The sequence below is a fragment of the Harmonia axyridis genome, chromosome 2 (assembly GCF_914767665.1).
Source record: "Harmonia axyridis chromosome 2, icHarAxyr1.1, whole genome shotgun sequence".
Classification (NCBI taxonomy): Eukaryota; Metazoa; Arthropoda; class Insecta; order Coleoptera; family Coccinellidae; genus Harmonia; species Harmonia axyridis.
The window spans coordinates 1,773,617-1,791,418 of NC_059502.1; the positions used below are offsets into that span (position 1 = coordinate 1,773,617).

The 17,802-nt window shown below is 34.6% G+C and overlaps 2 protein-coding genes across 3 annotated transcripts in view; both read left to right on the top strand.

Annotated features, from left to right (window-relative positions):
- Window positions 1-743: 743 nt before the first annotated feature.
- Window positions 744-6,311, top strand: LOC123672322 (adhesion G-protein coupled receptor D1-like). The gene is made up of 5 exons (XM_045606399.1): window positions 744-908; window positions 1,881-2,326; window positions 3,244-3,426; window positions 3,747-4,157; window positions 5,979-6,311. The coding sequence occupies exons 1-5, from the start codon at window positions 803-805 to the stop codon at window positions 6,213-6,215; spliced, it is 1,383 nt and encodes a 460-aa protein (XP_045462355.1). The 5' UTR covers window positions 744-802; the 3' UTR covers window positions 6,216-6,311.
- A 9,316-nt stretch (window positions 6,312-15,627) lies between these two features.
- Window positions 15,628-17,802, top strand: part of LOC123672058 — a 49,201-nt gene continuing 47,026 nt past the window's right edge. The window contains exon 1 of one of the 2 annotated variants that reach the window (XM_045606026.1): window positions 15,628-15,904. The gene's annotated coding sequence lies outside the window, so the exon portion shown is untranslated. Of the gene's footprint in view, window positions 15,905-16,178; window positions 16,233-17,802 lie in introns of those variants that run through there. The other variant, XM_045606027.1, reaches the window with a different exon arrangement.

The window sequence follows — 17,802 nt, forward strand, 5'->3', positions numbered from 1 at the left end:
GTTGATGTTTCTCATTTGAAAAAGTGATTTTAATGATTTAGAAAATTGAATTCCTCTTTTAACTTTGTAATGCACTATTCTAGTTGCTTGAAAGAAGATTTAAGATTTGGATTTAATATATTACAATAATCTTTTTCAATTACTCAAGGTGAAAAGTTCTGAAATCTCCACACAGGTTTATAATGTGTAGAATCCTAAAATCGTATAAAAACTGCAAATTTTACACTATGATTCATCATTATATCAATCTCATAGAAGATCCCAAATCATTCGGAAAAAAAAACATTATAAAATAAGAAAGTAACAATAAGAAAATATTCTAAAATACATAAGATAACTGGGATTAGTACTTTGAGGTTTGAAAAATTGGATTTAGTATAATCCACACTTTGAATTTTGCAATTCTATTCGGTCAATTTTCGGAAAATATTATTTTTTCAAAATTTGATTTTTTTTTGTATTGGTATTTATTTTTTATAGAAGGGTTGAGATATTTTGCGATGAAAGAGAAAATAATAAACCATATAATTCAATAGGTATCATTAAAGTAGATGATAGGTCAACTAAAATTGCACATTGACATTTTTAAAAGTTTAGTTTATTGATCAATAGTGTGAAACGCATGCGTATCTTGCAAATAAAGACGACGAAATAAGTAGTAGCCAATCGGAAACTGTGTTTTCTGTCAAAGAAATGACTGGTCTACTCGGATGGTCCAGTATCATCCTGATTTTCCTAGAGAATCCAAAAAAAAAATCATAATGTGAATCAGGAGTCAGACAACCAAAAAAAAAATTATGGAATGTTCAGATGTAATATTAAGTGCGAAATTCCACCGTTCAATATGAAAACTTCATGGATATTGGCGGCATTTGGAATTCTCATTTCTCTCAGTCATCATGTTGGAGGTAGGTTTTTATTAATTAATTTGAGATTTTGAATGGGGAAAAGTAATCAAGGAGATTCAAACTGCTCAACCAATAAAGTCAGTATTTGATTGTTTTGGTCTTTACTTGATGGAAAACCTTTCCGAGATTATGAATAAAACCAATATTATCTGTATTTAGTTTTTTTTTATTTCACAATTATTTTTTCATACCATATAACTTCTATGTTCTATACCATCAATTTCTAATGTTTCTAATTGGTAAAGACAATTATATAAAATTTTTCTAACAATATTCAATATAAATGAGCAACAAGTATATAACAAATTTCGGAGGAAAAAATTAGAGAAACGCTGATAGGATTTTTTGAGCGTTCGTTCAAATTCATGATTTTTTCTAGAAAATTAGTGAAAAGCATAGAAATAATCAGATTGACGGAAGGACACTGCTCTTGTTATAGAGGGCTCAATTTTTCTGTACTCATCAACAGTTGAAACCATAGAAATATTGTGCCTCTCAGATAAAAAGAGGTTTTTGACTATTTTCAATAATTGTATTGATACAAACCATAGGATGTCATATATTTTTGAAATCAGGAAAAATTAAGCTTTCAAAAAATGGCACATAAATCTAGTGTTCCCATTTGAAAAAACATAACTTTGGGTCATAGCTTCGTAATTGAAAACCCTTTTGAAAAGACGAGCACGCACTGGATTCTACTTGAAAAAGTACCTGTATAATGTTTTGGATTCAGAGCTCTATCATCAGAATTAGCGGAGATATAAATGATTTTTGATATCGCCATTTTTCCAATTTTCGCTTATAACTCGAAAACAAAAGAAGGTGGCCAAAAATGAATACTACCCTCGTTAATTTATCAGAAAAAGAGACCGAGAATAGGTTATCACATTTTGTCTATCTCCTCTGGTTTAAAAGTTGTAGTGCTAAAACATCGAAATTGGCGCACCCTGTACATATATACAATTTTTCCAGGAACCTCCAACAACACCAAGAAGAGATCTTCTGAAGAGTACTATCAAATAAACTACGATTACGAACTGTTCAACAACAACAGTCTAGACGTGGAATTTTCATCAGATTCCTTGATCCTGCCCATTCCTGATGACACAACAGCCTTGGATTCTTCAGAAAGTTTGGATAAGACGGAAAGAATCGTAGATGGCGATTTGAAAGAGCACGATTTCATAGATAACCTGATGTACATTTACTACGGACCTGGCAACAAGAATGGGCGTAAGCTTTACTCATCGCAAATCATTATAGGAGGTTCTGTTCTCAGCACCATTGCTCAGATTTCCACCATTCTGCTGATACTGGTGAAGAAAGACGTCCATACCAAGAAGGACCTGAAGGAGTTATTCTTGCACTTGATGTTTTCGTTTTGCGTCACGAATATAGCTTTCATTCTGGGGATTTTTGTGAGTATATGAGATAATAATCTTTAACCTAAGACTTGGTTAGGTTATGTTAGGTTAACTGTATATTTCAACGTCAACATAGTTTTTTTTGAAAAAATTTTATTTTATTATTCAATATAGTTGCCTTCGAGGGTGATATATAACGATCAAAACGGTCATACTGTTTTTCGATACCAATTTAATAGTACGATTTGTCATTATAGCCTCAAAATAGGCTGCAGTTTCGGGGATTACCTCTTCATCGGCGCTAAATTTCTTCCCATTTATCATTCTGAGGACAGTAAAAAGTCGCTGAGGGTCAGATCTGGACAATACGGTGGATACGGAAGCAAAAAAAATCGTAACCCTGTATCTGAATAAGGACGTCGTTACAATTTTTTTAACTTTTAACGTGGCCACTTCTTTTTTTTTTTTTTGAAGGATCTCTATAAGCACTAATATTTTAATAGGAAACAATAATAGGGAGAATCGGTGAAGACCTTGCATAACTATGATGGCCTCGATTGGATTAAAGTTGAAGCTAAACGATCTTAATGACATAAATTTCCGTTATTGGCGATAAATGCATTTGAACCCACACAAAACCTTGAAAAAAGTGATGACAAACATTTTGTCTAATGAAGACTGGCAATACCAATTCAAATAATATTGTTTTTGGTTCTTACTGCTTCATTGAAATTTATCTTGCTGTTTCAAATTCTAATTCAAAATTTCTGCTAGCAAAATTCATTCAGACCATTTTCTGAACAACTTTGGTATTGTGTTTGTATTTTGCTTATATTTCCTTTCCTTTATTAGTTCATCACCGTAAGAAAAATCATTAAATATAAAGTGTGTGGTATTTGACTTTCTCTTTAATTGATGAAGATAAGATACCTTCCCAAAAAAAATTGTAACTACTGTTTCGTTCTTTTCAGAAAACGAAATACTTTCTGGAATGCCTCACGGTAGCTTTACTGTTGACTTACTTCCATTTAATGTCTTCTGTTTGGATTTTTCTTTACTGTTTCCATATTTTCAAAGTTTTTTGTCGTAAGGAGGATGTGAAGAGAAAATACTACTTCATGTGTGGTTATGGACTACCTGTGCTGTTTTCATTGGTAAGTTATTGTAAAATACGGTGTGGTGTGATGCCTAATTCCCAAAATTGACGAGAAATCAACAAATCTGGGTTTTCGTCAACACTTCTGGCTATAACAGCAATATTCTCAGTTATTATTGAGCGAGGCACACGGTTTCGATTCGTCACACCACTAACTTGTCCTAACATCTCAAATTTTTCCACGAGTTTCACTATTACTGGCTATTCAAAATGAAACCTCTCATTGGAAAACCCTGATCTACATTGTTAGTTTGTTACACCTGCCCTAAGACACCCTGTATACCACAAGCGAAATCTCAAATTCACCATGCCTTTCAGGTGTCATTTTTGCTGGCACCCCAGAGCTACGAAACCCGAAAATACTGCTTCATGTCTGTCCAAAGGGGCATGATAGTGAACTACATGGTCCCTGTTTTCTGCCTGATGATCATGACGGCAGTCTACTGCATCAAGGGCATCGGCATATTCAACATGGAATTGAACACCCTTCAGACCAACAGCAATCTGGACTGTATCACCCTGTACAGCGCCCAGATAGAGGTGGTAATGGGAAAAAAGTGCTCAAACGTTGACGCTGTAAACTTGAGGGCCTCGAAGTCGTGCTTGAGGAGATTATGCGCCATGCAGACGACATATGATTTAGTTTGGTTCTTCTTGGTCCTGGCCTTGGAGAATATCAAGGAGGGGAGTTCTATGGCTATAGTTTATGCCTTCACCAACTGTTGCTTGGTGAGTTTTTTCAAATATTAGATATTTTTAAATTTAGAATTTTGGATTCTATACATAACAAAACGAACTTAATGAATCTAAATTGGTTTAAGAAGATGATTTAGTATTATGGTATAACTTTTCTGGATTGTTATAATTTTGCCATGAAAAACTACGAAAGCAGTAAATATAACAGTTTAAATTCTTGGACAATAAGGAAGTGATATATTTAGGTCCTTGATCTTCACAGAATCACTTCTCAGTACCTGTTTTCATAAGAGTCGAATTAAGTTCAATAATTCAATGACTTGAGACGCTATAGGTGGTGTACAGTATCGATTTAATAGGTTGAGATGGTCATGCATCAATAATTTTGAACAATAAATGACAACACAGTTATTTACACATCTGCCCCTCCTAAGAATAAAGCCATTAAAGAAGGTATACATCTATAGGTTTCAATCAACAATGTAGCAGCTATATTATGCTTCTCATATGATATATCTTTCATTATTGAATTCGGTTCTTAGCACTGTGGTCTCTACAGCCGCTTGTCTTGATTTTTTTTTATCAGTTCTGTACAGTGCATACCATTTTGGGTGGGACAGCCAGGTTTCTCGCTTGTTATCTAAGATAGAGCCTTGCGGTTTTCACGTTCCTGTCCTACTTTTTCGTGAAACTCAAGTTGGTCTAATCAGATTTTGCATAACTGTTTCCGTTCAAGAGATACAGGGTGATTTTGGAAATTGATACTTTTCGGACCCCTCCTTTATCTCCGAAGTTATTAGGAATAATGCTGAGGTAAAAACTACGTCTGAATCAGAATTCTGCGTAGAATCCAGTGGCGTACTCAATATTTTTTCGGTGTATGGTTTTGAAGATTCAACACAAACCTATATTTTTTTTAATGGAACACCCTGTATATCATTACTTCGTTGAATTCGTTATATTTTTCCCTTCAAAATGATGTATGATACTATGTAGGTAGGATGTTCAGAAATGTTAAAAAAACACTAAAACATCAAATAATGATGATTTTTTGTAAATGGGCCATGAATTTTCTATGTTTCGATAAAAGGATTATTGCTTTCAATTTTTAAAAGTAGTAGGTCATTGATGATACAAATATCCTTGTTGTTATTATGGCTACTATGCATTTGAGAGCATTGTTTTATCGAGTATAGGCATTGGAGGGAAAAAAAACAATCTGATCTATCTGTCATCGCTATGAATTATTGTTATTATTATTGATTCTTCTTTTATATGGGAAATCCATTGTCCATTAACAAAAAATTATCATTATTTGATGTTTTAGTGTTTTTTTCAACATTTCTGAACATCCTACCTACATAGTAGATATCATACATCATTTTGAAGGGAAAAAAATAACGAATTCAACGAAGTAATGATATACATGGTGTTCCATTAAAAAAAAATAGGTTTGTGTTGAATCTTCAAAACCATACCCTGAAAAAAAAATTGAGTACGCCACTGGATTTTACGCAGAATTAGACGTAGTTTTTACCTCAGCATTATTTCTAATAACTTCGGAGATAAAAGAGGGGTCCGAAAAGTATCAATTTCCAAAATCGCCCTGTATCTCTCGAACGGAAACAGTTATGAAAAATCTGATAAGACCAACTTGAGTTTCACGAAAAAGTAGGACAGGAAAGTGAAAACCGCAAGGTTCTATCTTAAATAACAAGCGAGAAACCTGGCTGTCTCACCCAAAATGGGATGCACTGTACACTACGATCTCGAAATATTTCAAAAAGTTGTTAACTAATAACTATAGGTCAAATCTGGTAATACCGCTAATTCTGTCACCGTTTTGATTTTCAGAATTGGTATATTTTCGCTGAACTCAAAGTGTTCTTTCCCAACACAAACAAGCCAAAGATCAAGGAGGTTGCCGCTGGTGATGTCCCCAAACAATGCAACGGAGTGGAAAATATTGATTTTAGTCCTGTCACCTCGGAATGCAAGCAAGGATCATCTGACAGCGTTCCTTTACTTATAGAGAGCACAGAATTGAAAATATTGCACCATAACCCCAATATCAGTACAATTAGTAGTTAGAATGAGAATTTTATACCTATGACAATGTGTTGCCAAACCTATAGGTCGGATCAGACAAGATGAAAGAGTTGAGATTAATAAACAAGTTTATTTAAATGAATTTTGTTCATTTTTTCCTCATCCCGTCATAGTTCCTTCATTAATTTATGTGATCTCACGTCAACAACACAACCGAAGTGAGATCACAAAAATTGAAGCAAAGAGAATTTGGGGTTTTCTAATAATTAAGTGATTCCAGTTTAAGGCGCAATAAGACAACACCAAAGGATCTTAGATTGTATAAATAGAATGATTGTGGTTCTGAACAAAAATGATTGACTATATTTTCTGATCAGAAATCATATCCGAGATTTCATTGGATTCTGAATGAATTATATTTTCACTCAAGTGAAAACTTAGATCCGTCACTGAGAAATAGGTTATATTGAGCATTTTCTCTTGATTTAAGCCTACTGGAACTTTTGAATACTGCAGGGGAGTAATAAGCAGACAACCTATTTATATGTATAAAATGCATCAGCCATATCATAACTTAATGAGATTCTATGATTATTGACTAATTTTCAAAATTTTAATGTTTGGGACATCTCAAATGGAAATGTGAGTATTCATTCATTATTTGGTCATAACAAAATTTTCAGAAAAATACATTTTCCAGCTCTGATGCTTATGAAATTATATTAAATTTTTTTCATATAATGTTGCCACACAATATCCGATATGAAGTTTTATGAAAAGGTTTTTTTATTTTTTTACTAAGATTCTAGTTAAATTTTGAATGAGTCTTTGGGTCGTTATTCAATTTCACTATTCTCACTATTTTATTTCTACCAAAATGAAATACTGTCTTTGGACTAACCTAAAAAAAAAAAAAATTTTCCTACGTCGAAATTGTGATTCCTCAATTTAACGTGAAAATACTCCCTGTAGTATACTTGAGTGAAAAAAAGCCTTGCACTCACCTTAGCATAGCCTCTCTAATACTTTATTATTATTAAGTCATTGTCACATTGTAGAGGTTGTGGAAATATTTTAAATTTACTTATCGGTGGTACACAAAATTCGTACTGATAATGCACAATTCATGATTGCTGGAATTTCGAAATTTAATGGTGTTGAAAAACTACTGATAGTGAAAAGCAGTAAAGAACATTTCAATAACCACTATAATGTTACAATCCATATTAAAAAAATTTATTTCCTAATCGTAGAGCGCATGAGGAAATTTTGAGGACCACTTTCTTATTACGCCGCCAAGAGTGTTGCCGAATCTACGGTTTTTTTGTAGACTTATCAATTTTGATATGAATTTAGTGAAATGCGGAATCTGAAGATGAAGATCCGACTTCATGATGGATTTCCAACCAAAACATTGTTAACATAAATTTAAGGATTTCTGACAGTAAATTTCGAACATCCTAAAAGTAGTTTACAACACGAGCTAAACTTGTTTAAAGTTTTATTGCAATCTATTAAATAAAAATGCAAAAAAAAAGAATCTCTCTGAATCCTGTAATTTTGAGAAGTTATTTCTACAGATATTTCTAACGTTCAGCAACACTGTCGGCGCGAATGGTAAAATAAATTTTGGGCCTAAATGATAAAAAAAAACCGAGAGTTCCGCTCGATAATTTTTGGACAAAAAATTTTTCAGGTGAGATCGAAATTCGGCTAATCAGAGATCGTAAATTATGGCATCGCTCACCGATTCTTCGTAGAGCTCCCGGTTTTGGGGGAATTTGAACTCGAAATTTGGGAAAAAATTGAATTTGCCTCTAAAAATCGTTATATCTCCTTAATTATTCGTCACAGACCCCTCAAATAAAAACGTTTTCAAACTTCAAGTTCCGCTCTAAAACATAGTGGAGTTTTAAGTGCGTAGCCCATGTCCAGAAGAAGTGGCAGCTTCGGGAAAATTATCAATTTTTTCTTTGAAAGTTTCAGATTTTTGCCTATAATTTATGAAATAATGTACTGACCGCACAACTGCAAGCATTTTCGTAATCTACATAGTCGAATCAATCAATAAAATGACACAATATTCCCATGAAAGAACTTTTATTTTTCAAAAAATTTTTAAGGGTCAGGTATAGAAAATTTTACGAAAATTTTTGGACAAAAAATTTTTCAGGTGAGATCGAAATTCGGCTAATCAGAGATCGTAAATTATGGCATCGCTCACCGATTCTTCGTAGAGCTCCCGGTTTTGGGGGAATTTGAACTCGAAATTTGGGAAAAAATTGAATTTGCCTCTAAAAATCGTTATATCTACTGAATTATTCGTCACAGACCCCTCAAATAAAAACGTTTTCAAACTTCAAGTTCCGCTCTAAAACATAGTGGAGTTTCAAGTGCGTAGCCCATGGCCAGAAGAAGTGCCAGCTTCGGGAAAATTATCAATTTTTTCTTTGAAAGTTTCAGATTTTTGCCTATAATTTATGAAATAATGTACTGACCGCCCAACTGCAAGCATTTTCGTAATCTACATAGTCGAATCAATCAATAAAATGATACAATATTCCCATGAAAGAACTTTTATTTTTCAAAAAATTTTTAAGGGTCAGGTATAGAAAATTTTACGAAAATTTTTGGACAAAAAATTTTTCAGGTGAGATCGAAATTCGGCTAATCAGAGATCGTAAATTATGGCATCGCTCACCGATTCTTCGTAGAGCTCCCGGTTTTGGGGGAATTTGAACTCGAAATTTGGGAAAAAATTGAATTTGCCCCTAAAAATCGTTATATCTCCTGAATTATTCCTCACAGAGCCCTCAAATGAAAACGTTTTCAAACTTCAAGTTCCGCTCTAAAACATAGTGGAGTTTCAAGTGCGTAGCCCATGGCCAGAAGAAGTGGCAGCTTCGGGAAAATTATCAAGTTTTTCTTTGAAAGTTTCATATTTTTGCCTATAATTTATGAAATAATGTACTGACCGCACAACTGCAAGCATTTTCGTAATCTACATAGTCGAATCAATCAATAAAATGACACAATATTCCCATGAAAGAACTTTTATTTTTCAAAAAATTTTTAAGGGTCAGGTATAGAAAATTTTACGAAAATTTTTGGACAAAAAATTTTTCAGGTGAGATCGAAATTCGTCTAATCAGAGATCGTAAATTATGGCATCGCTCACCGATTCTTCGTAGAGCTCCCGGTTTTGGGGGAATTTGAACTCGAAATTTGGGAAAAAATTGAATTTGCCCCTAAAAATCGTTATATCTCCTGAATTATTCCTCACAGACCCCTCAACTAAAAACGTTTTCAAACTTCAAGTTCCGCTCTAAAACATAGTGGAGTTTCAAGTGCGTAGCCCATGGCCAGAAGAAGTGCCAGCTTCGGGAAAATTATCAATTTTTTCTTTGAAAGTTTCAGATTTTTGCCTATAATTTATGAAATAATGTACTGACCGCCCAACTGCAAGCATTTTCGTAATCTACATAGTCGAATCAATCAATAAAATGATACAATATTCCCATGAAAGAACTTTTATTTTTCAAAAAATTTTTAAGGGTCAGGTATAGAAAATTTTACGAAAATTTTTGGACAAAAAATTTTTCAGGTGAGATCGAAATTCGGCTAATCAGAGATCGTAAATTATGGCATCGCTCATCGATTCTTCGTAGAGCTCCCGGTTTTGGGGGAATTTGAACTCGAAATTTGGGAAAAAATTGAATTTGCCTCTAAAAATCGTTATATCTCCTGAATTATTCCTCACAGAGCCCTCAAATAAAAACGTTTTCAAACTTCAAGTTCCGCTCTGAAACATAGTGGAGTTTCAAGTGCGTAGCCCATGGCCAGAAGAAGTGGCAGCTTCGGGAAAATTATCAATTTTTTCTTTGAAAGTTTCATATTTTTGCCTATAATTCATGAAATAATGTACTGACCGCACAACTGCAAGCATTTTCGGAATCTACATAGTCGAATCAATCAATAAAATGATATTCCCATGAAAGAATGCCTCACTTACCTTGAAATCTTTCCATCTCTCCGGCGAAGAAAATAAATAATATAATTAGGAACAACAGATAACAATTTCAAAGTAGGTGAAATAGGCATATCATATATCATATTTTTTTTCATAAGAATCCCAATAACTCATGAACCGTTGAATTTTTACCCAAGGTATGGCATATTGCCGAAATTGCCATCAAAAAAGCTATCTAATGATGCAATAATATACTGGGTGTGCCATTTGAAATAAGGAAGTAGTAGTCTGTTTCCGGTATAACCGGAAGTTGTAGAGATCTGAAAATATTTTAGGGAGAAAGATCATTGTCTCAAACTCCGATATACAAATTTTCAGCTCAAAATGATGATTAATTTTCCATAAACGTCTAAAAGGCCATCGAGTTTGGGACACCCTGTATGTTTATTGGAATTTTTTTCTTGAAAAGAGTTGTTCTATCCGACGGCAAAGTTATTGTACTAAAATCAGGACCACCCTATATGTTGTTACATCTTTCATTTTTATGAACCATTCAATAATTTCTCGTAATTCATATTTGACCACAACCGTTTATTATTGGTTTGTTCATCCATAAATCCCAGGTTAGAATTGCCATTCTAACCACGCGTCTGTGGAATAGACATCTGACCGACTTAACCCACCGACAAAACTTTTTCTCACTCTGTAGTCTGTATTCATCAGAGATTTCCCACACTAAGTACGTGCCTTGAATTGAAATTTTTTTAATAAGCGATTCGAATACATTTTTGCATCGTAATCAGTGACTTGCTTTCTTCTAGGTACTACTGACGGAATCACAGTCTGTGATTTTGCAGGGACGTACCAGACTATTGGTACTCACTTCGTTCCTCTTGATTGGCTTGTTTTATTTTATCTGTTCCCCTTTTTTTATGATTCAGTTTATTGATTTTCGTGTTCTTGTCCAAATTTGTTCACAAATTTTCTCACAAAATTCCGTTATTACAGATATGCCTGTAGTTTTCGAATTTTGAGCCTGGAATGGTCTCAAACGATAAGGTTTCCACTTTGGATTCTTCCATTTGAGTTCCTGAAATAAGACTTTCGGAATTTTGTTTTACTGTCAATTTTGAAACCGCAGATTAGTTGGAGATCAAAATTAAGATATAAAGGTACCTAATTTCAGAACTCTATTAGTAAATTTTATCGATTTCCTCAAACTTTTTGAGAAATTCTAACTCTCTAACTCAGATAGCTTCTTATATGTTACATTACACCCTGTATAAAAACAGATGAAATAACTGTTGCAATCGCATAGCTAACAATTAGCATTATCATAATCCTAATCATAACTAAATTTAAAAAATTTCTATCGAAACTTAGGATCCTTGGCCAATCTTCTGTGAATTAGATTAAATCCAAGAAAGCTGAAAAACCCTCATTCTGGTTTTAATCTTTTTCAAGATGGTTCGGACATACCAGCTATTCAAATCCTAATTTGAATCTATTGTGATCTAGCAATCCAGTTACCAGTTACTCAAAACATGATTTATACTTCGATTTGATGAGAATTGTGTCATTCCATGACATAGCAGAGAAACTCAACCACAGATTCGTATGCTGACGATGATTTTGGATTGTCACTACTCTAGTTACCCTTAATCATAAATTGAAGAAATCACAAATTCCCGCATTTTAATCTATGGTTATTGGCACACTGAATTATTCAGTAGTCTATGAAGCTGACTTGCAAAAATACAAGATTTACGTGAATGAATCAGTTTCCCTTCAGATAGTTATTTTTAAGGTATTTTATGTACATTTTTCATTCCAATTATATTTGATATTATCATTTATTGTATCCAATGGTGTGGATGATACCGAATATGCTGCTTTTATAGATTTATGATGTCTCAACAGTCAATTGCTAGCAGTGATGATGAAACTGAGAGGCAACGAAGTTCTGGGAAAAGAATTGATCGAAATGAATCGAAATTTATAAATTCTGAGGAAAGAATGAACCCATTCGAAGCAGTGACGGCTCGTGCCCTCGAGATGTGGGTCGGCCACACACACACACACACACACACATATATATAAGGGGTGTGGGAAAATTTATATATATATATATATATATATATATATATATATATATATATATATATATATATATATATATATATATATATATATAAATTTTCCCACACCCCTTATCATACTTATAACTATATAAATAAATATATATAAACAAATAGATTTCCACGTCACCTAAAGAGGACGCGTTGGTTTTTTGTTTTTAATGGGAAACCTCACCTAGAATAGCCCTATTATAACCCAATATAAAAATGTAGTTCTCAAATGAATGAAAACTGAAATAAAATGGAACTCTTGAAAAAACAGAAATAATAAAATATTCAATTATCAACATAAAATATATATTTGAATAAACATAGAGAAAACCTCTCACGAAAACATATAAATAAATGTATAAAATATAAAAAAATCTTATAAAGACCACAAAAAATATTGTGGAAATGACCGCATGTATTCTGGTCGAAAATGTATGAGCTTGCGTACCCTTTATTCATTTTTATAGATCAAATCAATTCGACGATCTTTCTTTGTCGCGAAGTCATCAATTATTTTCTCGAAAAAAATGTTTCCTCTGGCTAGTTCTTTAACTGAACCTCTTTCGATTGATATCAGTGCCAGGTTATTTAAACGGTCTTGAGACATCGTGTTCCTACTGAAAGATTTTATTCTTTTGAGCGCTGAAAAACTTCTTTCTACTGACGCGGATGTTGGTGGCAGGGACAAAATCATACAAAATAACTTATATAATTCAGGAATATCGGAAACAATATTATTTGAGAAAATGAATTCCGTAATACCATTCAGCATATTTGAATTGCCGAAGATAGCATTGTCCCAGTACATGATCAGAAAATCAATACCTAACTACTATCGCACGGCATAAATAAGATTTTTTCTGATTAAGACGTTATATCCCATAATCAACCATTCATTTGAATATATTAATTATATTTTCATGATCTGAAAATCAATAGCTACTATCGAACGGCATAAATAAGTTCTTTTCTGATTAAGACATAATGTCTCATAATTAACCATTCATTTAATTATCAAATATTTGAAATAAACTGTGAAAAGTTGCTGCTTGACGCTCTGCAATAGGATAACCGGCCAGCCGACCCTGTGTATTGGGAAGCGACCTAACATCGAGTTGTTGTGCCGTTCTACTGAGTGGACGTATTCTGGGCGTATGTCGTAGTATCTTTTCCTTTACGTAGCGCTCTCGGTAGCGCTGGTTCCGCCATCGGCTCTTGGCCGACCTAACGTGATGAGAATGAGATGCTTTCAGTGACATTCCAGGAGTTGCAATTGTATAATTGTAACATTTGTGTTACATTTCAGACCTAATGTTACGGTGTTACGTACAATTCTGGAATAACTTGTTTGGGGTGATGTGACGAAAAGTAACCATTTACGATTGTGGTTTGTTACATTTTATGAAAGGGAATAACAACGCTGGATGCTTTGGAAATCGAATATTAGGTGGGTCCGAAAAAAAATATTGGCCGGTATAAGTTATATTTTCCTGTTCTGAGTGGAAATATTCATTACCGAGGGAATTTGGATATCGAAATCGATAACTCCGATTGAGTTTGAATGAATTGAATATCTAGAACTATTTTCTATTTCCCGATAATTTTTGGGTCGGCCCGGCCGACCCTGCCGACCCTGACGAGCCGTCGCTGATTCGAAGTTTATATTGGCGAAAAGTGCTTTAACATTGAAGAATAGATACTTCGGTGAGTACTCAAAACAATTACTATAGATAGTAGGTTCATTCAATAATACAATTTCTTCCAAATTGTAACCATGACGTAGATGATTTCAAACTTGGAAACTACAAATTCCTTTGATGATGAAACTAAAAGGCAACGATGTTCTGGGAAAATTGATCGAAATGAATCGAAGTTTATGAGTTTTGGCGAAAGAATGAATACTTTTTAAGTTTATAATGACGAAAAGTGATCTTACATTGAAGAGAAGATACAGCGGTGAGTACTCAAAACAATTATTATACGCAGTTCTGGGTAAAAAAATTGCTCGAAATGAATCGAAGTTTATAAGTTCTGAGTAAATACACTGCGCAAAAAAATCAACGCACATTCTGAAAATCTCAATTTTAATGAAAGTTAACTCTACATTGACTTTATAATTTATTTTTATGTTCTCTCGGGAAGGTTTTGAACGAAACAAGACACATTAAATGGAAGAAAAATTCAGGATTTCACCGAATCATATGTGAAAGAAGAGGAATAAACAATTTTCAAAATACTGGAATGCTGATAAGTGATTTAATACTTGGTATTTTCACCTCTTGCGTTAATTACAGCTCGGCAACGACGGTTCATACTCAAAATGAGTGATCTTAAAATGTTCTGATCTAATCCTTCCCAGATTTCTCTGAGTTGGATTCCTAAGTCATTAAGAGTAGCTGGATGATTTTCTGAACTTCTCAGCCTTCTATTGAGGTTGTCCCAAACCTGCTCAATAGGATTGAGATCTGGACTTCTTGCTGGCCATTCCATTCGAGAGACTTCAACCTCTTCAAGGTACTCCTGAAGGATGCGCGCACGATGGGGTCTGGCATTATCGTCCATAAAAATGAAATTTTCACCAATGTATGGGGCAAATAGCACTACATGCTCTTCAAGAACGTTCCTTATATACCTATCAGCATTCATAGCTCCATTTTCAACGACCACTAGGTCTGTGCGAGCAGTCAAAGATATTCCACCCCATACCATAATCGTAAGAGCTGGGCCTCTTGCCGCGACACGAGGCCTTAAATCATATTCTCTGAGGCTATTTCTTATTGTCTGAGTGCTAATTTGCACCCCATGAGTTTGCTCAAGCTGATTTCGAAGGAGGCGAGCGGTTGCAAACCGTTGTCTCAACGAAGAAACTCTCAAGTAACATTCTTGAATGGCAGTTGTTACCCGTGGTCTACCCTGTCCTGGTCTTCGGACATTCATACCTGTCTCCCTGAATCGCTGCAACATTCTGGACACACTTGTATGGGAAACACCAAACCTTTCTGCAATTCTTGTGTATGTCCACCCTTCTTCTCGCAAAACTTCCGCTTGGGCACATAATTCTGATAAAAATAATTATCATTGAGAACACCTTCAGTCGTAGAATCAATTTGAGATTTCCATAATGTGCGTTAATTTTTTTGCGCAGTGTAATTGATCCATTTAAAGTTTATATTGACGAAAAATTCTCTACCATTAAAGAATAGATACATCGGTTAGGGGGTTATATATATCCTCCGATATACAGATCCCTCCGGCACACCGCCGTCCGCACAGATTGAACGGTCCTTGTACACACATACGGAACCTGGCCACGCGCATGCGCTCCCCTCGCACACAAGGAAGTAAAATCCATTCCGAAAACGAAACCGCCGGTGGAAGTGAACTTGTACGCGCCGTGCACCCGATCGGGATTTCATTAGTTGAAATTCTCCGCGTTGCATCACCGAAAGTCATCCGGAAAGCGCGCATCGAACGCAGCCCGTGGCCGTTCACAGACCCGTGCCGAAATTCCGAGTTGTCAGTCCGTCTTTTCTGTGTATTTACGTACGATCTCTCACAGCCGGCTAGTTTGTGCGTCGCGGAGTGCAAAATGACCAGGATTACGACCGGGATACGGACATAACTGCATCCAGGTAATTAGAGGAAGCGAAAACGAAGCTGAATCACGCGATTTTAATCCCATTTTCACGTAAATAACGTCGTAGAAACTGGAAATCAATCGTTCGCAGTTACATCGTCGCTTGTTGTTTTTCTATGGACCTGTCACAAGGGGTTTTTTTGCGATTTGCAGGCGTTTTGCGAAGTAAACATTTCAGCTGTCATGTGCCGGTGTCTGCTGCTCCGCTGTGTTTATTTTTAAACGTGGGGTTGGCGCGGCGTTATGATTGATCAATAAGTTTGCAGATGTACCGACAGTGCACATTGGGGAGATTCGGGATACTTTGAAGGAGCGATACAAGGGTCAGTCGAAAATTTGCGGTATATTTCCCCTATACGAAATTAGTTGATTCTATGCTTGTGGCTAATTTTGGAAAACGAGGTATACTTTGGTGATTTTTCACAGTTATTTCTGTGTTTTAAATGCCATAGATGTTTTCTCGATGTACTGGGGAAAGTATACAGAATTTTTGTTTATTAATTTTCAGCAATGAATCTTTGGTATCAATCTTATACGAAATTTATGTTCTTATTTCATGAAATAGTGTATTATTTGATTATATCTAGTAGAATATCTCGTACTCAATCAATTTGTATAAATATCAATTCGAATTGTTTGTAGAAACCATACAAATTTCTTAAGAATCGCAACACTGAAATTAAAGAAATGTTTGATTTCTTACCATTGCGACAATAATTATCTTCAGTTTCCTGTTATGCATTTTCAAAGTTTAATTTCGTGAATCCAATCCTCTGAAATTTATGGATAGGATTTTCAGGCTCTAAAGCTCATTTCAGTAGTTAATTTTCACATTAATTTCCATTTACTTAAATAGCTCACACGCATAGATTCAGAGAAATGTTTTGATCGACGGACGGACAGATTTTTGATTCATTATTCCCAATAGTTAATCTTTAGAAACGTTCCAAGAAAATTTTCGCAGTTTGCGTTTTGGAATGCGTAGAATTCTAAAATCGAATGAAAAAATTCATTCATCCACCGTCAACAGCTTTTCTGGAACACTGACGGGTTTTCCAAAACATTTTGAAATTTTATTAGGATTCTAGAGAAAATTGCCTTCTGCTACAATCCCGCCACTGGATATTCGTTAAAATTGTCAAAGTTGGCAAATGATAAATAGGTACACCTAAAATCTTGAACCAGATCTGATCTACAATCACGAATATTCTTCTTAAATTTTCTATGGTTCTGGGCTCTGGCTATGCCATTAACATGGAATTTCGCAGGAGGCTTGAAATTGTCATTCTTCAAATGCAAATTTTCATCACAATGGAATCTGCAGTTTTGAAATCAATAGAAAGACAAAATTTGGATCGGCCGTATTTACGGAACCCCTAGTCAGATTTTGCTTATTATCGAACATAACCTCAGTAGTCGAAATCTGAACTAACCCTGAAAATTTAAAGTTTTTAGGTCATTCTGTTTGACAGTTATCTTGTATACGAACGGAATTGAATTTGAAACTACGTCGAACTTTATCGTTGGGGACCATAACAAGCTCAAAATTAAAAAAATACGCGACGAATAAACAGTTTGGAGAACGAACGCTCAAAAACACTCCGATTGGTTTAAGATAAATCGATCAGATTTTGTTATCAAAATGAAAATTCATCTTCTATACGCTCTATTAGTGTGACGTCACACACCGCCATTTTTGGTTCTCCTGTCAGTATTCGGAATCCAAACAAATAAATTGTCATTCAAATTAGTACGGTGTCGTTGAAGGAATTGGCTTATTTTCATAAATAATATTTGAGGAACGATTTCAGTATTAATTGATAGACAGAAGGAACGAGGTTAATACCAGTAAGTTTGAATCCTGTATCATTCCCCAGATTTTGTAAAAAGCCG